This window comes from Strix uralensis, chromosome 10 (genome assembly GCF_047716275.1).
Source record: "Strix uralensis isolate ZFMK-TIS-50842 chromosome 10, bStrUra1, whole genome shotgun sequence".
NCBI lineage: Eukaryota > Metazoa > Chordata > Aves > Strigiformes > Strigidae > Strix > Strix uralensis.
The window spans coordinates 17,764,077-17,789,887 of record NC_133981.1 but is presented as its reverse complement, the minus strand read 5'-3'; the positions used below and the strand labels follow the sequence as shown (position 1 = coordinate 17,789,887).

Below are 25,811 nucleotides of genomic sequence, written 5' to 3'. Positions count from 1 at the left end.
TATTTTACTACTCTCTTTCCTGCCTGGCATTCAGCTGTGAGCTGTCACAGCAGGAACTGACAGCATTTGGCATTTGATGTGGATGGCAGAAAGAACAATACACCAAGCTCTAGCCCTGTATCTCTGATCTGCTTTACTAGCATGCCAGAAGCAGTCTTCATGAAAATCTAACAAAATGAAGTTTAATAAGCTATGGAAGCAAAGCACTGGAAACAGTAGGGATTTACAAAATACTACAGCAGCCCAAAAAATTGTTAGTAGTAAAGGAAAGAAAAGCCACATTTAGGCTCAGGAGACTAATATGCACAAACCAGGATGATCAAACTCAAAGAAGCTCGCAGGGATGGGAAAGCATCCTTTTCCCACCCAGTTCCACCAAACAGCAGCACTGATCAGTTTGACAAGAGGTAATGGGAAGAGATACCATTTGGAAGGTAAAGGAGTGGGGTGGAGATTTAGACTCCTAAATATACAAGGTAGCTACTCCAAGGACAAGCCAACTGGATAAGTCGTAAGAAGGTCAAAGCTAATTCTAGAAACTGAAAACCAAACAGCTACTGGAGAAGGAACTGTAAACACAGATCATGGTATAGAATTGCAATTGGTTTGTTTTGCTCTTCCTCTTTTGTTAACTTTCCTAATTTTCTCACGAAGAACTTAACCTTTTGCTTTGCTGGAACGCATCTGACTCCTCCTATGGGCTTATTCAGAGACAAGGCCACATCATTTTTACTGCACAACACCTCCTCAAGAACAGTGAATATGAGCCAAGTGGCATCATAGATAACACCTATGCACACCTGCAACACAGGGCAATTTCAACATTGGGGCTTTTTTGCTTTTTGATGGTGGGCAGGGGAGGAGAAATCAGAACAGAGGTGTTTCTCACCAATATATAAGAATCAGTCTTGGAGCTAACACAAAGCAAAGCATGATGTTTGGTGAAAAAAGCCTTCCACTGACGGGCCTAACCCAGTGCTTTTCTGAAAAAGCAGCAGATGGAGAAACTGTCCTTGGACTTCAGAGCAAGTCACATCAATATGTGGAAAGGCCCGGCTTTTCTAAGAGCTTAACTTGCCTTGATAATGTTGAAGAAGTCTATTCATCCTAACGTCCCACACCTTCACTGTGTTATCTGTACCAGCCGCAGCAATGCACGTACCACTGGGATGAAAATCCACGTGATTCACAAACCTGTAAATTGCAGTTAAAGACAACTGTTTATATTCAACTCTTGCTAAAGATCAAAGAGGTCTTTTGAAAAAGGGAAGCTACATCATGATGCATTGAACATTACAGAAAGGAAGAGATAAGAGAAATTCAGCAATACAAATTTTCAGGTTAAGCCCTTGCTTATAACCCCAAGCAGACTGCAGGATTTTATCTAAGCTTACCATCTTCAACACTGTGCGTTACAGGTGTAGGAGCTGCAGATATAAGCCTCCTAAAATCTGATGGATCCGACTGTCACAACATTTTCAAGTGTTCATTTAATGTTTGTATAATATGTCTCCTACTAAATTAACAGGAGTTCTAGAGTGGTGTGTACAAGACTGAAGAGATTTTTCTACTATTACGCTTAACTAATTTTAAGGTGGAATTTACTGAATTTGTGCCTGGAATCATATGCTGCCACTTGGAAGGTAGCAAGGCTGAGACCAAGTTCCTTTCTGAACCTGTATGCAATCAGTTTTTATTCTGAACACACAAGTACAGTAAAACCTTCAGTGAAGAGCATCTTGTAACTCCTCACCCAATCCACACAGTAAATTGTACAAAATTAATTATTCTTTGAGTATTCTTGTAACAAATGCTGAAGAAGTTGAAATATTTCAATAGGTTGTTTGGAGAAGCTCTATTCTTAAGAGCACTCGAAAAAATAATGCTGTCTGAATTTATCTTAATGTCGCTGTATATTATCTGGAAAGAACACAACTTTGTACTTAAAGATTCAATGCAGCAAGAAATTAGGCAGATTCCAGTCTCACTTCTCTAAGGACTTGTTTTGTGTTTCTGGACAAATTAACTTTTGCTGTGGCTCAATCTCCATGAAAAAAATCCTGATTCAACAGCTGTTTTTCTGAATACAAAGTGGTTTTTGGAATAACCTTATTATTCAAAAATTTGAGGATGAAACAAAGCATCCAAGTGCCAATCTGCCAGTACACTTTTACTCTTTTAATTTACTTCAACTCAGAGCAAAATAAAAAAGCTTAACATAGCTAGAAGAGATAAAAAATTTAAGCATCTCCAAAAATAAATAAGCGTAAAGATACTAAGGCTTGACATGTTGGACAGTTATGAAAACATAATCCTCAAGGTTCCAATATGGAGAAGTCACAAAAAGGTCAAAGGAATTCTGGGAACTCTTTTTGCATCTCATCCTCTGCTGGCTGCCTTTGTAATAGTGCTAATGAATTTTTAAGAGGTAGAAAAGATTGCCAGGATAAGGACCTCTGACTGCAGTCACAAAACGAGGTGTACATTGACCAGGCATCCCCATTTTAGAAATCACAAGAAGGCCGGTCCTCATGCACTACGAGGTACTTACCCCCCATGCTCACAGAAGGAGTGTATACATTCTCTGCTGGTTTTATCCCACAGTTTGACAGTTTTATCATCGCTGGCTGACACTATCAATCGTCCATCAGGAGAGAATCTAAGATAAGAGTTACAGCAATTAAGAAATGCCCCCAAAAGGTGTACGGGGTCAACTGGATTTGGCCAGCTGTCAAGGTATATCAGTAAATACACCTTGTTCTTCAAGAAGTCACACTGGCATCAGTGAAACTAAAAATCCAATTACTCCAAGTTGAGGGAAAAACAAAGCAAGCTGCAAGCCCTCAAACTATCCCTAATTCCACAAACACATAAAATAACCCTCAGGAAAGTCTTGAGACTGACTTAAGATCTCTTGTCCTACTTGTTTCAATTTAAGTATATCTCAAGTTGTTTCTCTACCCTGATTCGAAACAATTCCTACCTTTGCCACAAGCATTCAGAGCAATACAATTACTCCCAAGATAAAAGCTGCAGCAGGAGAAGCTTCATCATTCAAGTACCTTAGAAGAATGTATTAAGCTATCTCAGAATTTCATATACAAGACAGATCAATATCTCTCTTCAGAAACATACATTTTACAGGATCAGGACTTGAGTCCCTAACTAGAGAACATTATAATACATACTGGAAAAACATTCTTTCTACTCTACTGTGAGCATCTGTAGGACTACCAGCCACTGCCACCACCATATTCAAGAACTATAATGAACTTTTCACCTACAGAAAAACTGTGTCTTTATCCTACATGCATATATACATAAAAACTCCTCAGAACAGCCACAATGGACAACTGAAAACCAAATCTGAAACAGTTACCATGAAATAATGTTTTTATTATGGCAGCACTTTCAGCATTTTGGAAGGAGCACAGGTGATCATTTTAACTAGAGGCATGACAAGTCTAAAAGTAACTAAGCTGAAATAACAATATAAATCTCTCATTTTGTTTCTGTTAGCAAGTTCAAGATGCAGAAGTCTCCAAACCAGACAAAAGCAAAACACAGAACAAATCACTAAGCAGAAAACTCTCTGCTTGACAAAGATCACTGAAGAAACACAAAGTGGGTACACAACTATTATCCGAAGGCATCTCTGCAGGTTAGCAATAGATTTCAATCACTAAACACACCTGAATCATCCTGAATAGAAATGTGTTATACGAGACCATGATACTCAGTCTCCACTTTGAGGGATAAGCCCCCACCTCTTTGTCAGAGCGCCAAACTTACCTGGCACAGCGAACCCAGTTTATGTGTTGACTAAGTGAGAATAGAAACTTCTGCCTGTGAACCGTCCACACTTTGATTGTTTTGTCATCAGAAGCTGTAACTAAGGACTGGCCATCGCTGGAGAAATGAACACTTCTTACAGTCGCCGTATGAGCCTTGAACACAGTAGATTCTCCTTTGCTATACAAAAGGAAAGAGCACTTTAAAACCACGTAGCAGGGCAGCAAAGACATCATGTACCTGAAAACACAAAGCTTCTGCATGCTGAACAGTGCTATTAACCACCACTTCTATGGGAACTGCATGTGCTTACATTTGGAAGAAAACGTTGATCAATCCCAAACTCATGCTTCATGATCTATACAGAATACATAGCTAAAACCAGTTATTCCAGTTCAATACTGGAGCCAAATCCAACAGAAAACAACTCATGTCTCCTATAAAGAGGCAAAAATGGTATTGTTAATTTTTGCAACCATTTAAAACAACATTTATGGAAGCATCAGTATAAAAGAGGATGCTGAGATTCTGTACTTTTACCAGGCCCTTTGCTGCAAGGCAGGTAAGGAGGGAGGTACGTGCTTTCACAGTTCATCTAGACAGAGCCAAGCAGGCAACTACCTCACAACTGTTCCTATAATGGCTCACACTCCAGCTGAATGTTTCCGACGCAGCATCACACAAGAAATAACACAACTGAATTCAGCACACCTGACGTTGTACAACTTTGAGCAAGCTATCACTAACTCAGCCAGGCAAGACAAATGACAAGGTATCGTTATTATTCTTTACCCATAATTTCCAAATAAATGCAAGAGGCATTCTTCTGGTAAATAAAGGCAAGGCATATTTAAAGATCCAAGGTCCAACGTATTTAGAGATCTAACAGGTATATGGGACTCTTGATCCAAGATGTCTCCAGCATGTACTGTACTACCAGGAGCTCCATATTCACAGACAGGACAACAGAAAGACACAGTGGTTTGCTCCCTTCTCCATCAGAATTTAACAGGCTTTAGACTGAGGCTGACGACTGCTAAAACTGTAAAGGCCAAAAAAAATCAAAATACTACATACCTTCCAGCAACATTCCCTCCCTCCTCAGAAAAGGTCAGAGCTGTCTAGTTTTATTTAATCTTTTATCTGCCAGAAGGCAAGGAACAGTAAAGGTTATGTCTCAGGAAAGTTTTCTTTCTGTCCAAAACCACAGAACATCCCCCAGTCTGATAAGTACTCATGCAGAAACATGAAATTACAAAATTCTGTCAGCATGGCTTATTAAAAAAAAACCCACAACAAATCCAAAGACTGAAATCCACACACCAGGGTAGCATTAACTGCATCAATAACACATCGCCCCTGAAAGGCAATTCTTTGGAAATAAAGTCCTGGCCCACAGACTATAGGGCAGCTTCTCCCTCACCCTTTTAATGACTGTGCAAAACTGGCAAGCTGAAGGTCTCAAACCTGATTCAACATCAACACCTTTTTTTGGTTATAGAGAAGGCAAATTGACAAAGAATACTAAATAAACACAGATTAAAGAGGCCATGCACCAAGGTACGCACAACCAGCATAACAATAACAACCCCCTTTCCACACTGGCTCTTTTCTGACTTGACATTCATAGGTGCAGTTTAGATCACAGAGCTCACATGCCTAAGAAACTAAGATAAATATCACCCAACACAAATTCATTTTTCTCAGCACATCCCAGTCCTCTGTTAAAATGTATATGCTAACTTCTGAGAAATCTAACAAGTTTGCGCTGTAATTTATTTCAGTATTCTGTATTAGCAGCACAGCTCTGAAGATAGCTAAATGACACTGTCAGTCTCTTTCCTTATAAGAGATTGATGAGCAGCAAGGTCAAATTTTAATCATAATCCATCTTGTGCCTTTTAATAATATATATGCTAACATGTCACTGTGATTATTCCTTCCAGGAAAGTTTAACTAAACTGAAATAATTAAAATTGAATTTACAATCTGCAAATTTGAGTACATTTCACTATAAATTATTTAAAAGCACTTTCATCACAGATTTTAAAAAGTCTCTTTCAGAACCTATCAGTTCCATGGCAGAGATTATCTATGGTTTCATAGATCATCAAATAAAGCTTCCAATGGGTAATCATAACCCTAAGAACTCATCAAAAATAAACAACTAGAAATGCTTTCCCAGGTTCCTGAAGTGACATGTTTATTTTAACACTGGAGTATGTTTTGTGCATGGTTTTATTTGGTTCTTTTTTTTTTTTTAATCCCTTCTATCTGCCACCACAATCATGGGTCTGCTTCTGGACACAAACCTTTAGTCTTTGACAGCAGCAATTTACAAGCTCACAAGCAAAGGAACCTCTTATACTTTTTTATGTGCCTGTCCATTCAAAGAAAAACAATCCCACTGTTTAGTGTGAGAACCAAGAGACCCAAGGAAACACTGGCAGTTGCTCTTCTGCATCTTGGCTGCAAAAAGCTTCTTGTTACTTGCAGCAAGATTAAATTTTCAAGCAATTCTTCAGCACTCTCCTGTTTGTGCTGTATTTCAATTAAGTGTTCCTTGCTGAAGACCTATCACTTAAAACAATGCATCGCAGAGTAAAACAGAAGTTGAGGTGTCTCAGACAATGATCACCAAGGGTTAATGAGTTAAAGCAACTAAACCCTCTACTCAGAAATGGAAACTTCAGAATTAGGCTGAAGTACTGAAAGTAAGTTTTTATTAATCATATGCAAGCTCATAAAAAATACATAATCCAAAGCAGTCTTGTGTTAGTAATACACCATCATTTACTATCAGTGGAACACAGAGTTTTAGGCCAAGAAATAAAGGTTAAAGACACCTAACCATTTTGTGGACCATAGCAAGCATGCAAGCTAATAGCCTCCACCCTGCTCACAGTATCTCCATCACTAAACATCAACTTGTGTTTCAGCATCTTGCTTAACACTAGCACAGAAGCAAAGGATCTATTTGCTAGGAGGAAACACGGGCTGGGGGAGAAAGGGGAACTCCAACATCTCACCACTGATGAGTTACATTAGTGACTTGTTATATTAGCATAGGAAGTTAATACTGACTTTAAGCTTTGCAAAGGATTTTAGTTTTGTTTCCAATGCAATACCAAGGCCAAATTACTACTTCTCTGTTAGAGCTGTCACATAAAATGGTTCTTCCTTCCCTCAAACAGACTCCAGTCCCATAGCTGAGAACTGCTATCTAGAAGCAAGAAGAAACCCCAAACCATAATTAAAACACAAGAAAAGAGACAGAAGGAAGATACTTACACACTGGGAACCCATAAACGGACTGTTTTGTCTCTAGAGCCTGAAGCCACCAGGTGACCAGAAGGGGAAAACTGAACACACATCACCGCATCTTTGTGGCCCACAAAGCGATAGGCTCTCATCTGAGGCCTCATACTCCAGATCATCAGGCACGAATCCATCGAGCCACTTGCTGAAATAAAAAGGAAAAACAAAACCACACAAAACCAAACTTGCATTAGTGCTCCTCCAATTACTCCGAAACTGCATTTCACACTCAGTTCACCATCACAGCTTCCAGCAATCTCAAGTACATTGTCCTTGAAGCTTCACCAATGTATCGCATACTGTTATTTCATCAGTAATTCAAAGTCAGTCATGCATTGGCTTGGACAGACAATTTACTTCCAAGTCAGGTCATCCAACAGCTGCAGAGGCAAAAGCCACACAAGTTGCAAAATTTCATCCAAATAAATACACACGAAGGAAACACATAGAAGGTCTGTGAATTAAGGTTCCTCATCACTTTTTTTATTGGAAAGCAGAGTCAGCTATCAGCTGCAGCAGGTTAAATATCAAGTAACACACTACAGATTAAGCAGAGAAGCTCTGTGAGTCAATGACTTAAAGGCAACCCATCTACAACTCCCTCCAACACCTCTCCCTTGTTGCAAAACATTGATCAAAGTCACCTCAGCAGTTCTTAACAATAAATGAAAAATACAAGTTTGCAATGTGATTAGAGCAGTGTTTAATTTTCTATTAGTAGGAAGGGTCAGCAGGACTCAATAGTAGTCATGAGAGGTTTTAAAGAACTATGGATAGAGATAGGGTCACTCCATCTACTCACAGCCACTCTTCCACTCATGCCCACTGCTATACTCACCTGCGGGAATAAAAAACAACCACCACAACTTGCCTTTACTCTATGAAAGGGGTGGAAGAAAGTAAAGGCATGCTCCAAAGACAAGAAGGAAGAGAAAGGGCTTGAGGGAGACCCCAGGGGGCAAAGACTACTTATGGGAAGGTGGACATTCCCCAGCACAGATGCTGCTTTTTCAAGATCTCCCTCAGCAGCAAGAGCAAAGGATCACTTAAGGAGAAAGCAGAATTCAGGTGCACATGCTACATCCATTGAAAGCACAACTGACAACTCATCTCCCTGACACTGAACTTCATAGAAGCTACATCCCCCTCCCTATGTGACAGGAGCCGTATCTGTCCCTGCCAAGAGAACCAGGGAACAGGTTTCCCAAACACAAGAGTAAATTCCACTTCAGTCTAAAACTCCCCTGCCAGGTCCCATCACTGACTCAGCACAGTGAAAACTGAAGAGCTGCTCGTCCCCTAAAGCCCGCCATACTGCATGAAGTCTGTAGCACTGGGACCCTAGTGATTCGTAAAATGGCAAACATATGCCCGTGGCAACTTAACATCTCAAACAATGACAGTAAAAATACCCCTCCAAATCAATTTTAATGCTTAAGTAACAGAAAACTGTAGATTTTCCACAGGCAAATACAGAATATACACATCTTAGCCTGCCAACAAACCCAAGCTGCATCTGTATCTCTCTACCCAAGTGTCAACATCTCCAGGGAGATCTTAAAATGTTCCTAGAAAAAAAAAAAGAGCAGTTTGATGGTAGGTTCTGACATGGTAGTATCATAATTACAAGATTTCAGTTCATTAGTGTTATGGCAAAATACCAAATAGATTTTGCTGGATATCTCCTTGTATTTCACAGTCATTTTAACACAAAAAATAGTTATCTCTCTTCCTGCTATTGATTTGGGATTATTACATGCCCATTTCAAACAGGATCATTCATTATGCATGTCCTTTATGGGGAAACAAAAAACCTTATATATTTGTCAGTTCAGCTGTTGTTTTTGGTTTTGTATTTCATACAAGCAACACTTTCCTTACGGATATTAAAATTTAAGGGGAGACAACTGTGTAAAAGTAGATAAACATACAGCCTAGTGTCAAGAGATTTGAACGTTAGTCATAACTACACTAAGTCACTGTCTGGCAAGGATATTAAGTTGCAGTATCACAGCTTCCCCAGGACTGACGTTAAAAAATGTAAGGAAAATAATGCTCTGACATCTTAATAAAGCACTTCAATATGATACTGCTTATATGTGACTTGCTGGCAATAACAATTATCCTTACTGGACTGGGCAAGCAATCTAATGGAGTAAAAAGACCAAGTCCTCTAGGTCTGGCTGTTTTATTGGGGAGGGGGTCACAGAAATGGGGAAGAACTTTGAAATCTCATAAGACTCAAGTACACACAACTGACCCAACAGTACCTAGAAAAGAAAAATTCTTAGAATTTGTTTCCTTTCTTACCTGATCTCATTTACTTAAAATATCAAGAGCAACTACTTCACGGTCTAGATGGAGGCAGCAAAGGCTCCCATACTAATTCTGAAAGGCCATTCAAAAGCAATGCTTAATTATGTTCAGAGAACCCTTGCTAAACAGAGATGTGCACTGACCAGATGAAGTTTTAGGAAAGACACAGGAAGTAGAAACAAAAGATTGCAGACAACAATAAAAAGAGCAGCATGGAGAGAGGTGTCCAAAACAAGTCTGATTGATTTTCACTTCCTTGCAGCTTCCAGAGTGTTGTGTAGGTTGCAAGATCCAGAACAGGATTATTACCTGCTAGACTGCTGCACTTCTATTTACTCATGCCTACTGCTCCAGCTGCCTAGCAGGTATATTGCCTCAAACTATCATTTCTGCCTTATCTGCTCTGCGAGCCAAAGCGATGCCCACCATGCCACAGACTGAACAGCAGCTTCCCCAAGAGCCAAAACCCCTCCTGGTTCCTACTCAATGCACACACAGTGGGTTACTGAATAGCAGCTAGGACATAAGCCTTGGCAGCTGTCTAAAGGGGAGAAATGGAAGGGGAAGAAGAAAAAGCAAGGTTTCACCTTAAGTTGACTGCATGGTAAAGCCAGGTATGTGAAATGATAAGCAATGGTAGATGTTCTTAAAGCTCTAGCAGGATGCACACAATTTGCCACCCCTGTGGTTCAACAACTGGATTTTTTTCAAAGCACACAGAAATGTTCACCCTAAAATGCTAAAATTTCTTCATCATGAAAGCAAGTTCTTCGCTCTTGTAGAGCTCAGTACCTCCACTGCTCCCTCCATTTAACTAAAGCAGAGAATCTCTTTCTTTATCATCTGGCCATCAAAACACAAAGAGATAATTTACCCAATTGTTTCTTATTGAGACTGAAGTCCACACTAGTGATGGCATCTCTGTGGCCTTTGAAGTGTCTCTCCAGGGACGGGTCTTCCTAGAAGAAAATAATGTTCAGACACCATAGGTTAAGAATCACTTTGGACAATAAAACCATTTTATTTCTATGACAGGTGAACCAAGTCACATATTCATCCCACAAAAGCCAGGTAGAGATAAGAACAAGATGCAACAAGAAATGCAAATTTCAGGTGTATTAACAAACTTTAAAAAAGGCAAATTATTCAAGATGATAACCCCCCTGGACCTTAGGTGACTTGCACAAATCATTCATGCATTTTTACAACATGCTTCTAGTACAGAGACCCCAAAGCTGACTTTGGAACAGATAAGCCATGTCAGTGACCACCTAAGCAAGCAGTCAAGCTCAGCTTTGCTCTGACAGCTGCTCATCTCAGCCCAGGCATAGTCAAGAGGCCACTGTTGGCACAGAAGGGACTAATTTGCAAGACTTAGCACACCTGTTGAAACAGACAGTAGAATCAGAACTGCAGCAAAACAGACTGACCCACTACCCCTCCCCTATGTCCCTACACAGCACCTTGCTGCAAGCACCAAACAATGCTTCAGGTCAGGGGAAAAAAAAAACCAAAACCAACACCAGCCCCACCCACCAGCCTAAAGGTGCCCCCACACGCAAACACAGACCAATCCCAGCTCCAACAGCACTCCAAAACCCAGGGCTGCCCCCCATCCCGAGCCCCAGCAGCATTAAGCTCCCCCAAGTCCAACTCTGTCCCGAGAGCCCCAACTGCATGATGCCGCCCCACGGACCAAGCCCAGGTAAGCCGCTGCTGCACAGCCCAACCCCAGCAGCACTAAGCCTCCCCTAAACCCAGAACTGCCTCCCCACACCACCTGAGCCCCAGAACCCCCCTGGCCCTCCCCTGCACAGCCCAGCCCCAGCAGCACGACACTCCCCCCCTACAGCCCCAGCCCCGCCTTCCCCCACAGAGTGATGCCTGCCAGCAGTTGGTGCTCATTGCTGGAAGGGGCCTCGCACCAGAGCACACCCAAGGACACAGTTTTTGCAACTGTGATGGGGACATCCCGGAAAGGGCAAAAAAACAACAGACACCTGTGCAAGCCAAAGATAGGAAAGCTGAGAAACTTCACAGAGCAATGAGCCAAGACAAGTCCTTGTGTGGAAAAAGACTGAGCGTTCATGGGAAGGACACTACGAGACGCCTCAACAGCCTCTAGGGTCCACCCCAGAGCACCGAAACCCCCGCGGAAGCCCCTCAGAGACCCCTCCCCAAATTTTAGTACGCTTGCACAATGTATTAACATACGGATTAGATTCTCTGGACATAGGGGTGTACTTCTCGGAAACTACAGGAATATTCATTTCGTTTATTGTATATAATAAGCGTGCCTGTGTCTTTCGGCACCCACGTTGGGTGGAACGATCCCCCGTGCACCCGGCGCTGCAATAAAGAATGCCTGCCTCGGAAACTCCAAGCCTCAGGGGGGTCTTTTGAGACCGAATTGACGGTAACAAAAGCACCAGGACCACCCCTCCGACACCATCCCGACGGTCACCCCTCATCAAACCGGAGTCCGGGGGCCCCAGGCACCACCCCCCTCAGTGCCAGGGCTCCCCAACACTCCCCCCAGCCCCAGAGGCCACGGCCCCCCCTCAGCACCATCCCAGACGCTCAGGCGGTGCCCGACCCGGCCCCAGCAGCCCCCCAAGCCTTCCCCCTCTCGGCGGCACTAAACCCTCCGGCCGCAGCAGACCCCGACCCGGCCCCCCACCCCCCCAGGGCTTGCCCCTCTCAGCCCAACCCCGGCGGCATTAAACCCTCGGGCCGCAGCGGGCCCCGGCCCAGCCGGCCCCTCACCAGGCACCCGGCAGCCATGACACCCCCCGCGCGCCGCACTCCCGTTCCCGCGCCTCCCGCGCCCCGCAACAACGGTTCCGCCCTTAAAGGGGCCGCGGCGCCGGGCCGGAAGGGGCGGGCGGGGGCAGTGCCGGCGGCGGGCCGGGCCCCGCCACTGAGGGGCCGCCATTACGGGCCTGGGAGGGGGCGCGGGCATCCGCCACAGTCGGGGGCCCCTCCGCCTCCCACGGCAGTCGGGCTGTGAAGCAGTCCCGGCTGGAGGCCCAGGGAAGAGGTCTCACAGGCCTTGCCATGGCAGTCGGTGCCCTTGTGTAAAACTAAAGGATGGCCCGGCCCTGGCCATAAGGCCTGTGCTGTGTGGAGCTGAGAGCTGCCCATGAGGGATAAAAGACACCCCTGGGCAGCCGGGACACAACCAGCGTCCAAGCCCTTCTGACATGGCTTTGAAACCCTCCCACCACCATACACAAGTACCCAGCTGGGCTAACTTCAGGGATGTCTGGAGCAATAGACAAGCTGTGAGAACACTGCAGAATAGAGTTGCTTTGCAAAGTTTTCTTGTGATTAAGTGATTGGTCAAATCAGGTTGCACCTCAACACCTGAAGGGTGTAAAATCCTGGTGTAAAACCCCATTTGGGATGCCCTGATTTGGCTGGGGCACCTCGTGCGCATGAAGAACTATTTACCCGTGTAATTCCAGACTTGGCGTCCTGGCCTCTCTCCTCGCCCAGCAGGGGCCAGTTGCGAATTTTCATAACGTAGCACATGGCCTGCGCTGCTACTGAGGCGGCTTCTCCCCAGTACAGTTCTTACCACATCATCAGCAGATGTGCTTCCTAACTTTGAAGTCCAAGAAGAGCAGAACTGCACGGAGTTCTCCCGCCTGTATTTTACAGGCTCCTTGTCAGACCATCAAACGTTGCGTTCCTTCCTCTTCATCCTCTGGGCAGGAGATGTTCCCGTTCACTTTATCCCAATCACTCCTGCTTTGTTCACAAATGCAGAGCACTTACCTGCTTGGAGGCCTTGTGACTTAAAAGCTGAGGTTTTTTTGGAGGGAGCTCATTCTGCGACGTGAAATTGGGTTAAAAACCAAACGGATTATTCTCCAGTTATTAAGGAACTGGCAGCTTCATTCAACGCACGGGGAATCCTCCAGCTTTGCGTTCCAGTGTTAACAAACTGCTTCCAAATTACACCGGTCTGTCTTTGTTGTTGAAAACTGCCTGCTACAGCGTAGGGCAGTGGATGGGCTCTAACATGGCACTTCCTGGAGCACCACCAAGCAAGACACAACCTTCACAGGACACATTCCAAGATGTCCTGAACTTGGACCAGAAGTTATTTTACTCCCACTCCTAATCAACAGCAAAAAAGGAAAAGAAGTTTTCTCTAATGTGAATCAGCCCAAGCAATCAAGCAGCCCATTGGCCAGGCATTCACACCTGCAGCAGTCCAGAAGAAATGTCAATGGAAAAGAATTCAAGAATATTCATGCCAAGGTCTTTGGAAGAAAAGGGCCCTCCGGAGCAACCGGCACACATCAGGTCCTGTGGGGGAGAGGATGGGGTCTTGAGATAGCCCAGCTCAGCCAGGGCAGGGCCGGCCAGGCTCTGTCCCAGCATCTGAACATCTTTGTGGAATTACCTGCTCTGGCTTTGGGCAGCATTGGATTTTCCCATCCCTCAGAAACCGTGGCCCTGGGAGCCAGCCCCCTCCCAAAGCCCCAGCCAGGGAGAAGGACCTGTCACCCCGCCACAGCCAGCACCCCGGTGTCACCACCGGCCGAAGAAACACAGCCGGGAAAGTGACTCCTGGGGGATCTAATTGATCTGGGGATTCTAATTGACAAGCAGCTGAACATGAGCCAGCAGTGTGTCCAGGTGGCCAAGAAAGCCAACGGCATCCTGGCTTGTATTAGAAATAGTGTGACCAGCAGAAGTAGGGAGGTGATAGTCCCCCTGTACTCTGCACTGGTGAGGCCACACCTTCAGTACTGTGTCCAGTTTTGGGCACCTCAATACAAGAGAGATATTGAGGTGCTGGAGCAGGTGCAGAGGAGGGCAACGAAGCTGGGGAAGGGCCTGGAGAATAAATCCTATGAGGAGTGATTGAAGGAGCTGGGACTGTTCAGTTTGAGGAGGAGAAGGCTGAAGGGAGACCTCATCACTCTCTACAGCTACCTGAAAGGACGTTGTAGAGAGGTTGGTGCTGGTCTCTTCTCACAGGTGATTAGTGACAGAACAAGAGGGAATGGCTTTAAACTGCAACAGGGGAGGTTCAGACTGGACATTAGGAAAAAAAGTTTCACAGAAAGAGTGGTCAGACAGTGGAATAGGCTGCCCAGGGAGGTGGTGGAGTCACCATCCCTGGATGTGTTTAAGGGTCGTTTAGATGAGATGCTGGGGGATATGGTGTAGGGGAGAACTTTGTAGAGTAGGGCTGATGGTTGGACTTGATGATCCCAAGGGTCTTTTCCAACCTGAATGATTCTGTGATTCTCTGATTCCTGCTTTTCTTCAGATGACCACGTGAGGGCAGGCTGAGGCCTCGTCCAGCCTTCAGTTTTCTAAAGATACAGAAATAAGAAGGAAAATTGGATGAAGTGCAATATGATTTCATTAAAGATGAATCATGCCGAGCTAGCCAGCTTCTTTGTTAAGACCACCATAACTCTGGGTGAAAGAAGTGTTGAGCTAGCCTCTTTCAAATACCACTTCCCACCTTGCAGCCTAGACATTCCATAGTAACTCTCGGCAAGTCCTTCCCTGGGGTTATTTGTATGACCATGGATCAGGAAGAGACCAGAAGCCCCAGGATCTGCCACCTCTGACATAACGACAGAGCCTTGCACTGCCAGCCCTGCCAGGGCTGCGGTCCCTGCACGCTGCAAGGCAGCACACAGCCACGGGCAGCAAAGTTACCGCGCAACATCGCACCCACCCAGAATTCAGGTGGGTCATTCTTGCGTGAAATTACAGCTAACCTTTGACTTCAAGCCCAATTCAGAAAGCCCTCAACTTCTCGCTAGAGTGAGTGGGTCTAAGTTTAGCTACTAAACTGAATGTTTACTACTTCTGTATTGCAAACCCCAGTTCTCATGTGTCCTATTAATATTTAAACTGCTGAGCACACCAGTCGCTGTACATACTTCCGCAGTTTTAAGAATATGGCAACTGGGGGACAGCGTGCTAGGCTTCCAAAAGCCATGGTGAGACTGTTTCCCTGGAAAAGCTGAGGTTCTCAACAAGACCAGTGGTGGGAAGAAGCACCAAGAGATGTGGAGTTGGTCAAGGCAATGCGCACAAGCCAAGATGGAACCAGCAACCACACCCAGGTCTCCCAGTCGCCAGCAGCACTCTCAGAACAAGCTCATCCTGTGTCCATTACCACCATGATCCCAGCATGGGTTTTCAACAGCTCTTTTGTGTCCCATCCCAGGACGCCCTAGAGACGGAGGCAGGGCCCATGAGCCACCACCCCTGCCATGCTTTGGCATATGTCAACCCAACCGGCTGGGATGGAACAGCCACCCTGTTATTGCTACTTTGCATCCAGAGAGCACAGCAGGGCTGTAGGCAGCCTAAGCAGACAGCTACAAGGAGACAAAAATTCATAGAATCACAGAATGGTTGGGGTTGGAAGAGACCTTCAACCTCATCTAGTCCCACCCCCCTGCCCTGGGCAGGGACACCTTCCACTAGACCAGGTTGCCCAAAGCCCTGTCCAACCTGGCCTTGAAAGGGTCGGGGCAGCCACAGCTCCTCTGGGCAACCTGTGCCAGGGCCTCACCACCCTCACAGTAAAGAATTTCTTCCTTCTATCTAATCTAAATCTACCCTCTTTCAGTTTAAAACTGTTACCCCTCATCCTATCCCTATACCACCTGATAAAGAGTCCCTCCCCCCTTTCCTGTAGCCCCTTTAATTACTGGAAGGCTCTCCCTGGAGCTTTCTCTTCTCCAGGCTGAACAACCCCAACTCTCTCAGCCTGTCCTCACAGGGGAGGTGCTCCAGCCTGCTGAGCATCTTCGTGGCCTCCTCTGGACCTGCTTGAGCAGATCCGTGTCCTTCTTATGTTGGGTGCCCCAGATCTGGACACAGCACTGCAGGGGGGGTCTCAAGAGAGTGGAGTAGAGGGGGAGGATCCCCTCCCTCGACCTGCTGGCCACACTTCTCTTCATGCAGCCCAGGACACAGTTGGCTTTCTGGGCTGTGAGCACACATTGCTGGCTCACAGTCAGTTTTCTGTCCACTAATACCACCAAGTCCTTCTCCTCAGGGCTGCTCTCAATCCACTCCTCACCCAGCCTGGATTTGTGCTTGGGATTGCCCTGACCCATGTGCAGGACCTTGCACTTGGCCTTGTTGAACTCCATGAGGTTTGCACAGGCCCCCCTCTCCAGCCTGTCCAGGTCCCTCTGGATGGCACATCCCTTCCCTCCAGCGTGTCGCCTGCACCACACAGCTTGGTGTCGTTGGTGAACTTGCTGAGGGTGCGCTCAGTCCCACTGCCCATATCTTCACCAGTGCAGGTGAAGAAGATCAATGTAGTCCAGAGACTTGCCGTCCCTACTTCCCTTGCTGCTGTGGAAGGAGGCAGCTGCAGACAGTTTAGGCACTGCAGAGGGGACCAGGTCCACCAAGGAGCTCAGCTGATGACAATGACGTGGTCCCATTGCTTCCACGGGGAGATGCTGCTTTACACTGGCTGAAGATGTAGCTTGCTGCCACATCATGGATTTTCTCTCTTATTAATGACTTCATCCTCCCATGTGTGCCAAACCCATTTATTCATAGCCCACAGTTTTTTCTCCCACCTGCCTTTGTGGCTTATTTTCCTCTATTACGGAGTTAAGAAAAAGACAAGACAAAACCCCCTTTTCCTCAAGTAAATCTCTCACTGACCTAAATGCAATGTGTTTAAGCAAATTCAGTGAGCTTTGATCCTGTGTAAGTAAAAGGGGAAAGGGGAGGGGAGCAGACTCTGCTGCTATCGAAGGGATCTTTACTGCTGCGTAACAACTAGGCAATGAAGCAAAAGCCATGGTAGTTTAAAGAGGAAGTTCAGCCAAAGGTCACCTGGCTGTCCTAGGTGCTTGTTATCAGAGCCTTGAAAAGAGGGAGGAAGGCTGAGCTGATTATAGCAACAACTGGAAAAGGCTGACAGGGCTGGGGGAGCCTGTCACCCCTCCTCAGCACTCGGCATGCAGGGGTGCTTTGCTGTTGTAAAGCAAACAGTCGGCAGAGCCCGGACTCTGGAGCTGCTTGGGCCACTAAAAGAAAATTTGTCTGTCTCAGATCCGAAACATCTGCTAGGCAGAGAGCCAGAAAGTGCCCTGTTAATCGCAGTACTGTATTTTATTTGCTGCCTTGTCTTTGCAGGTGATTTGTACTATTTTCACCGCTCATCCGTATAGCTGAAGTCATGAGGGGAAGGGTGACAAGGGGACAGAGACATACTGACACCAGGACACATCCAGGAGCACCAGAGGAGTACACTGCTACTCCCTGTGTGAAGCTGTACAGTTCTTCAGCCACCCAAGAGAGGTGGAGGGAGGGGAGCTCATACATACATACAATTTCCAGAACTAGCCTAAAGGAGGAGAAAGATTCAGGAGTGAGAAATGCTGGCGAGCTGGATCCAGCTGGAATCCCATCAGCAGCTTTCTGGGCATCTACAAAGTTGTCTCTGACCACTTACATTGGTTCTAGTGTCTTAAGCCACTGTCAGACCTTCAAATCTGTTACACAAATGTAGATCAAACCCACCTTTAAAATATCTGCCGATGCAGGTGGTCCCAGCTCTGCTGATCTTGCTGCCCCAGGGCAGGTGGCTGCTTTCAGTCCCTGAACTTTCTCTGCTATTGCCTGCAGGGGTGAGCGGAGTTCAGACTTCGCTGAACTCACCATTGCATCAACCCAGAATCCAAAGTCCACCGAGACTGGCAGTAGGAGAATGCTAGCTGAGTTCACAGGAGTGGAGCTGAGACCTTTGGGACATGGAGTTCCCTGGTCACGGGGCATGTGCCCAGCGTCCGCACGCAGCAGGGGCATTGCTGCACAGACCTTGGTGCTGGGGCGGGTCTGGCCCGCACAGGTAATGCTGCACCATCCAACACCACCCACCTCATAAACCAGCAAGGTATTGTCAGCCTGAACAGTGCCAGAGGAGCGTGCTTCAAGCTCTTCACCTCCCGCTATTAGCCTGCTTTCCAATCAACATTGATCACTAGGCTGGATCACATTTGGCTTTAAGTTTTAAGCCTATAATCTTGTTGAAAGTCTTTGTCCCAAAATATCCAAAGTCTGTGGCCTCACTCTGCAGATTAGAGGAGGGTATCAGTCTGCCCCTGCTAAAGGGTATCAAGCTTCCACGCAGAGTATTACATGGAAAAGCCAAAAGGACCCACACTCCGGCATGCTGAGCACAGCGTGGGCAGGAGGACATTGACCTTTCTAGAGAAACCCCTGTTGACAGCACTGAGTTGGGTCAGCACAGGCAAGCACACAGCCCTCTGGTCCTTCTAAAGCTCTGTGCTCCCAGTGGCCTTGCACCTCCTGAAGACCCAGGGCGGCCCTCTGCGCTCCTTTCCACACCATTCCTGCATGCTGCGGAGAGGAAACGCAGCTCAACATGACCAGGACAGACCACAGGACAAAACCAAGTATCTGTTGCATTTGCTGCCTTTACGTGCATCTGTTTGCAGCGTTCAAACCAGCATTAACTCCACAGCATCTTCTTAACCATCTCCCCCGCAGCCTCCTTCTCCTCTCTGCACAGCTTGTAGAGTTCCTAAAGCCAGACCCTTCAGCAGTGAATTTAACTGCGTGGGGGGACAGCGGTCCTTTGTATTTCCAAGCCATTTCAAGGCAGACAGAACTGGAGAGGCGGTGCAGCCCACTGCCCACCAGTCAAACCAGTTGCTTCCTTGCACGGATCATTTCCCCTTCTGACATCTCACCCTCAGAAAGAGGCGCCTGGCTGCTCTTCCGTGCAGTGCCAACAGGAGCTCAGCCTTTGCTGGACCTCTTGGCACTACCATGACATTGGCGCATGGTTGTGCTGGGATGTCTGTCTTGCTGAGACCACTAAAGGACAGGTGGGAATATTAAAGCCACACAACTGTGTAAGAACAGTGTTTTCCACTGTCCAGACAGGACAGGACAACTGGGACAGGTTTACTGTTCAAACAGTTTGTTTCCTACTCTGCTAGGCTCTGTTTATTACTAACTCTATTAGGCTCTATTTATTACAAAATCCGTTAGACTTTATGTATTCGTAACTCTGTTAGACTCTATTTCTTACTAACTCTATTGGACCCTATTTATTTCCAGGGCTGTTGGGCTCTACTCCCTCCGGAGCGACTGTCTCTGCTCTCTCTGCCATGTGCCGCGCTGGGTCCAGCCCCGTCCCCCGCAGCCTCGGAGGTGCAGGTGCGGGCGGGACAACGCGGGGCTGTTGAGCTCTGGCAGTGGGTGGCGGTGGCAGGGCCATGGCCAGGGCTGCTGCCAGCACGGGCAGCGCCAGCCCGGGGTTGCAGCAGGGAGAGTGGCCAGCCCAGGGGACCAGCCCCGCCACGGTGCCCGGGGGCACGGCGGGGGTGGGAGAGCCCATGGCTCCAAGCACATGGAGCCATGATGTGCTCCAACCTTTTAGTGCGCTCCCTCCACAGCACTGGCTGCATTGCGCCCTTCATCCGTTGGCTTCTCTAGCCCTGCAGGAGTTTAACTGGGAGGAAGGCGTTTTGCCTTTTGTTTCTTGTATTTGACCAGAAAGGGAAGGGGGCGCAGTAAGAAATTTGCCCTCTCTGGATCTGAAGAGCTGGCAGCAGTTTTTCCTGAGCCTGCTTTATGTGTCCACATAAGCTCTACTGACCCAAAGCTCCAGGCACTGCCACGATACTGATAAAGCACCTTCAGGCCAGCCTTTAAGGGTCTGTGAACAAGGACTCCTCAGATGCCCTGAGATCCGTCCTGCAGCTGGAAAAGCTCCCTGGTAGCAAACTAACCTTTCCGAGGTGCTATGAATACTTCTGCCAAGCAGGGGCAAAGGGTTTCCCTTGTTAAAACACATTGCAGCAAGCCGTTGTGTGGCATAAACCGTCTTCATGCCAGCAGGATCAATGCAAAGGACCTGCCTGGGGCAGCCGGTATCTGAGCTCCTGCTTCTCTCTCGCAGCCTGGTTTGGGGCAGGTTGGCTGCAGTGTTTGGCGAGCTCTCTAACAGGGGAGGCTATTTCTGAGGTGACAGAGACCCAACAGACAGCTGAGAGCCCAGACAACCCCTGAGCTCGCCCTGTTGGCAGTCCCAGGTTCCTGTTCTTTTACAATCTGTTCTAAGCATTGGCTAAGTTTGGAAACGGTGCTAGAAGCAGGCTTGCCACTATCATGCCAATGAATGAAGAGCTTGTCAACAGAGGGAGATTCGCCAGCAGCAGGACAAGGGAGCAGCACAAACATTACTGTACAGTATTTCCTCTACAGAATGGGTTCTGTCTAAGCATGAGTCCTTCAACACACTGTTCTAGAGCTTTAATACTGCATGAAGGGCTGGGAAAAGGGAGGAGAAGAGTGTATTTCACGATCTAGCTTCAGACTTTTGCAAATGGACATGAATCCCCCACCTGAAACACAGTTTCAGCCAACAAGCCAGTTCCTATCACGTTCTGATCCTCAAAAAGTGTGCATATTCAGTTTTTGGCTTTCACTTTATCTCCAGAAAATTTGCAGCAGTTTAGGCTTGCTCCAAGGGTGAAGCTTACCACGTGTTCACACAAGCCAAGGAACAGCAAGCAATGTGCAGTTGCTGGCAGCAGGGCAAACCCTTTGGGGTGGGGAGCCAGGACCCAGCGATCGCAGCCACCTCTCCCATCTCTGCCTCCAGGAAGTGACTCGTTCCATTTTCTCCTGTGAAAGCAAAAAGGGGAAGAAAGCAGCTGGTTGTTACAGGAAGACAGACAAGTCAAAAAAAGAGGCACTGCAGCTGCAGGGAGTTTGGGATGTTCTGCTCTGAGTCATCCTGAGGTGTAGGAGAAGCCACTGTCCCCTGCAGCACCTCAGGCCTTCCCAGAAGAATTTATTTCCCACCACAAGTCACTGTGCTGGGCCTGTGTGTGGTGGGGTGCTGGGAGCAGGGCAGGGGCTACAGAGGTGGCTCCTGTGAGAAGCTTCTAGAAGCTTCCCTGGCTCCAGGTCAGAGCTGAGCCAATCAGTGATGGTGGTAACACCTCTGTGAACAACATATTGAAGAGGGGAAGAACCTGCTGAGCAAGACAGAGCAGAGCAGAAACACCTCTGCAGCCACCAAGGTCAGTGAAGAAGGAGTGGGGGAGCTGTGCCACAGCAGAGACCCCCCTGCAGCCCGTCGTGAGCAGGCAGGCTGTCCCCCCACAGCCCATGGAGGTCACTGGTGGAGCAGATGCCGACCTGCAGCCCGTGGAGGACCCCACACCAGAGCAGGCGGCTGCGCCCAAAGAAGGCCGGGACTCTGGGGGAAGCCGCACTGGAGCAGTCTGGTCCTGAAGGACTGCACCCTGTGGAAAGGACCCACGCTGGAGCAGTTCATGGAGAGCTGCAGCCTGCAGGAAGGACTCATGTCAGGGAAGTTTGTGGAGGACTGTCTCCTGTGAGAGGGACCCCACTCTGGAGCACGGGGGAGGACTCCTTGGGAGCAAAGCTGAGCATGGGAAGAAGGGAGAGGTGGTGGGAAGGTGTTTTTAAGATGTGGTTCTATCTTTCACTGTCCTACTCTGATTTAATTGGTAAATTAGCAGTGGTAGTGGTGTTCAAATTAAATTGATGATTTTTGAACAAGTTGACTCTTATCTTTTGCCCATGACCATAACTGGTTAGTGAGCCCTCCCCGTCCTCCTCTCGATCCAGGAGCCTTTTGTTGTATTTTCTCTTCCCCATCCCACTCAGGGGGGAGGAGTGAGCGAGTGACCGCATGGTGTTTAGTTGCCAACTGGGCCCTAACCATGACAGTCACCCAGCCCCTGCATTGCCTGGTCAGGTTTACTTCATCTTGGAGAACAGACACACACCTCTGTCTTTCAGCTCAATGCCAGGTTCGCAATGCACCTGATAGATAAACCAAGCCCTATCAAGACCAAGAGCATTCTTGTCTATCACAGTACCTTGACCCATTGTATGAGATCTTTTTTATCAATGCCTGGAGATTTGGGAAGCAGCTGGAACCCGAGATCCATAGGAGGAAGGGACAGCATATCAGGCATCTCAAAAATAGAAAGATCAGAAAGGTTAGGCTCAAACCAAGTGAGGCAGACAAAGCGCATAACCCCTGCCAGGAGGATGAGCAGTGCAAACAGTGGATATCTGTATCTGAAGTAGAGATTTTTTTCCCAGTCACAGCAGTGGAATGTGTTTTAAGTAGCTGGCTTTCGGCCTTCTGTTTTGTTTATTCTTACAAAGACAAAACCAAAAGTGACACCATATCCTGCTTTACTGAGGCACAGAAGGAAGCATCTGGGAAGGGGAGGCAGAACAGACAAAGTCCAGACCTGCTCAGCCTGCTGAATATGTATATATTTATCTACACAGCCTGCCACTGCAGCTGAATGGAAAATACCTTCTGGGCTTCAGGGTGCTTCAAGCAGCCAAGAGAACAGGGGGAATATCACACTCAACTGCTCCTCAGGGGTTGCTTGGTTTTTTGAATAACCAGCACTGCACAGAAGGACCAGACCCTCAGGTGATGTGGGCAGGCTCCACAGCCTCCACCATAGCTGCATTCATACTTACACCAGTTCAAGAGCCGCGTGGCTACTGCCCAGTTTTCAAGCTTGTGGTAACTTTTAACCTGTGCAAATAGAAGCAGAGAGCAGAATGAGGAAGTGGTCTACTGAAACTTGCCCTGTGTGAGGGACTTCCCTGGAGAACCAGCATGAGAAAGGCACTGCCTGCCCAGAGAAGTGCCACATAAACCAGGCGCTGGAGAACGGCCAAGCACTGGTTCAAGCTGGGTGCTTCGTTCACAGAAGACAGTATCTCTGCCAAGTGTGGGCAGTGGCTGAACACTGTTATAATTAGAGCAGAGGTGCCAGGCCAGTTGTTTCCAACTCCTGTTACTTCTATTATTCATCTTTCAGTATTTTGTATTCACCTGAAGAGAGGTGGTGCCTGATTTCAGGGGGTAGGAGAACTTCATGCTAAGTGCATCCAGTGTTTTGTTTTCCCAGTTATGCAGAATGCCCTCATCGCAAACCTAGGTGCACCACAAAGGCAGAGCAGAAAGACCCAACTTGTTAAGTCAATTTCTTGAACAATTTGGGTTGGTAGCATTTTGTTCTGTCAAATTACTCCAAGGGTAACTTTTCTATCAGCAAACGTTTATTGGAAATTGCAGAGGTACAGTAAGGGACTGGCACAGGGAGGGATAGGCTATTTCATCTGCAACTGTCCTGACCTTCAGGGAAAAACCCCTCCAGCGTAACATAGTTGCCATAAATACTTACACCATGACAAAAGATGTCAGAAATGCAAGCTGTTGACATTACAGTATACTTAGCCAAAATGAAATCTTACGCCTTTCAAACTGTGAGCTGTAAAGACCAGCAAGTTTTACGACAGCGTGATATGCTACCCTAGAGTTTAGAGGGCAAGAAAGTGCAGCTGACATCAAACACACAATACTAATGTCTTTGAAGGAAGTTCATTTCCAAATGATACACAACTGCCTAACTCATTGCCAAGTTCTGGATCTAAACCAATCAAGTTCATAAAAGGGTTAGACAGATCAATGCAGAATGGGTTCACCAGAACTTTGATGTCCTGGGATGTATCCTCTGGCTCAGGGGACTGCCGGGAGCTTAGTGCATACCAGCATCTTCCCTTAGTGTCTGCTGCTAGCTGGATGGACGTTTAGTCTGACTTGCTTGTCACATACAGTCAGCCAAGACTCAAGTATTCGAGGCTCAGTTTTGTTTGCGCAAAACAAAGCCTCCTCGCCTGGTGGTGTGGGATTTTACAGGCTTGTTTCTCAAAGTGTCTCATGCATTTAGTTCTTCCTGCTGTCTCTTGTGAACCTGAGCAGAGGATGGGCCACCATCTCCAGAGAGGGCAGACACCTCTGCACAGGGCTGCTCTGCTTCTTGTTTGTGAAGTATTACAACACACTGTGCAAACAAACAGTCTAACCTCGGATGAAACAGACGTCTTAGATAAATCCCATGCATGGAATTAGTCACGCTGATGTTGCAATCACTGGTGTCATGGATAAAAATGACCCAAAGAAGAGGAGTATGAGAATCTTCCATAATGGCTTATTTACATTAATTATAAACAAAGACTCCCAACTCTCTTGTGCTAGCCCAACAACTACCTGTTGTCTGTTATCTTAGCTCAGGACTATGCTAGAGCAGATTTTCTGCCACACCTCTGGAGTGGGCTGCCTCGTTCTTACAACTTCAACCAAGCAGCGAAAGTATGATTTTACTGCAACTGCTTTATACATGTTTCTTGCACAGTTACGGGAACAATTCCTTGCTGCTATAAAGACGTACCCCCATCTCACCTCCAGATGACATGATTATAAGCTAAAGGTGCCAACCACACCATAAGTTCTTACACAGGTGAATGTCCTTGTTCAGTGTGGTACAGCCCCAAACACTGCCCCTGAGATGAGCTGTCATTGCTGCTCGGCTCGTGACGTTAGCACTCACAGTGGTTCCTCCGGGCTTAGACCATGGAGAAGAGGCTTTAGCATTAAAATCACTAGTAAATTCATTAAATTGTTTTAAGTTAAACATATCTTTTATACAACCCCTCCCCTTCCCAAGTAAAATCCAGATGTGCAGATGTGATGCTCTTACAGCTTGACCTAATGCTTTTATGCAGTAGAGGAGGAGGAAAATCAAACCCCTTACGTAGCAAAAGCAACCACAGAGAGTTAAATCATTGGGCTAAAGCAATAGGTCATGTAGACAAACTGAGATATCCGACTGGTTTTCTTAGGAGTGGGTGACTACTCACACAGATTGTGCAACTACTCCGTGTCTGCTCTGCAAACACAGCCTGATGTCCAAACACCAGTGTCTGTAATACAATTACTCTGTATTGATACCATTTGCGTGCATTTTGTAAATAAACAGTGACTCATAACTGATAGGTTTGGAGAAACCCAGGGCAGGGGTTATAACGCAGGCTAAGTCATCACCTTCTCATTTGTCCAAAGATACCACCCTACGTAGTGGGACTGAGTACGGCGGGGTAACTCCAGAGTGGAAGTAACCCTGGATGTGAGGCCAAATCTTACTGCCCATGCTTGCCCCGAGTAGCACCTTGCCTCAGGCAGAGTCCCACAGCAGCACACATTCAGCTCCAGCAGCTCAGGGGCATTCAGTCTCACGGGCAACAGCAGCCCTGGCCTGGCAGGGTATCCCACAGAGGTGGACGTTCACACTATATCCTCACCCAAAAGCACCTCTTCCCTGCAGCGCTGTGTGCGCCGTCCCACCCTCCAATAGCCACACTGAATTAGCATGGGGCACAGCAGATACTAGATAGAAATTCACATTTAGCCTTTAGTAAGGCCTTTGACACTGTTTTCCACAGCATTCTCCTGGTGAAACCGTCTGCTCGTGGCTTGGATGGACACA

General features: G+C 46.9%; 1 protein-coding gene across 14 annotated transcripts in view; it reads right to left on the bottom strand.

Annotated features, from left to right (window-relative positions):
- Nucleotides 1-25,811, bottom strand: part of POC1A (POC1 centriolar protein A) — a 93,528-nt gene that overhangs the window by 49,541 nt on the left and 18,176 nt on the right. For 6 of the 14 annotated variants that reach the window (XM_074879466.1, XM_074879461.1, XM_074879464.1 and 3 more), the window contains 10 exons: nucleotides 22,957-23,014; nucleotides 22,332-22,430; nucleotides 20,958-21,102; nucleotides 14,676-14,762; nucleotides 12,880-13,743; nucleotides 10,301-10,385; nucleotides 7,084-7,255; nucleotides 3,793-3,972; nucleotides 2,552-2,659; nucleotides 1,079-1,194 (listed from right to left, as the gene is read on the bottom strand). In XM_074879466.1, coding sequence (XP_074735567.1) covers nucleotides 1,079-1,194; nucleotides 2,552-2,659; nucleotides 3,793-3,972; nucleotides 7,084-7,255; nucleotides 10,301-10,385; nucleotides 12,880-12,960 — 742 coding nt within the window. In that variant the 5' untranslated portion in view covers nucleotides 12,961-13,743; nucleotides 14,676-14,762; nucleotides 20,958-21,102; nucleotides 22,332-22,430; nucleotides 22,957-23,014. Of the gene's footprint in view, nucleotides 1-1,078; nucleotides 1,195-2,551; nucleotides 2,660-3,792; nucleotides 3,973-7,083; nucleotides 7,256-10,300; nucleotides 10,386-12,192; nucleotides 12,296-12,879; nucleotides 13,744-14,675; nucleotides 14,763-20,957; nucleotides 21,103-22,331; nucleotides 22,431-22,956; nucleotides 23,015-23,317; nucleotides 23,420-25,811 lie in introns of those variants that run through there. The other 8 variants (XM_074879468.1, XM_074879465.1, XM_074879462.1 and 5 more) reach the window with 7 other exon arrangements.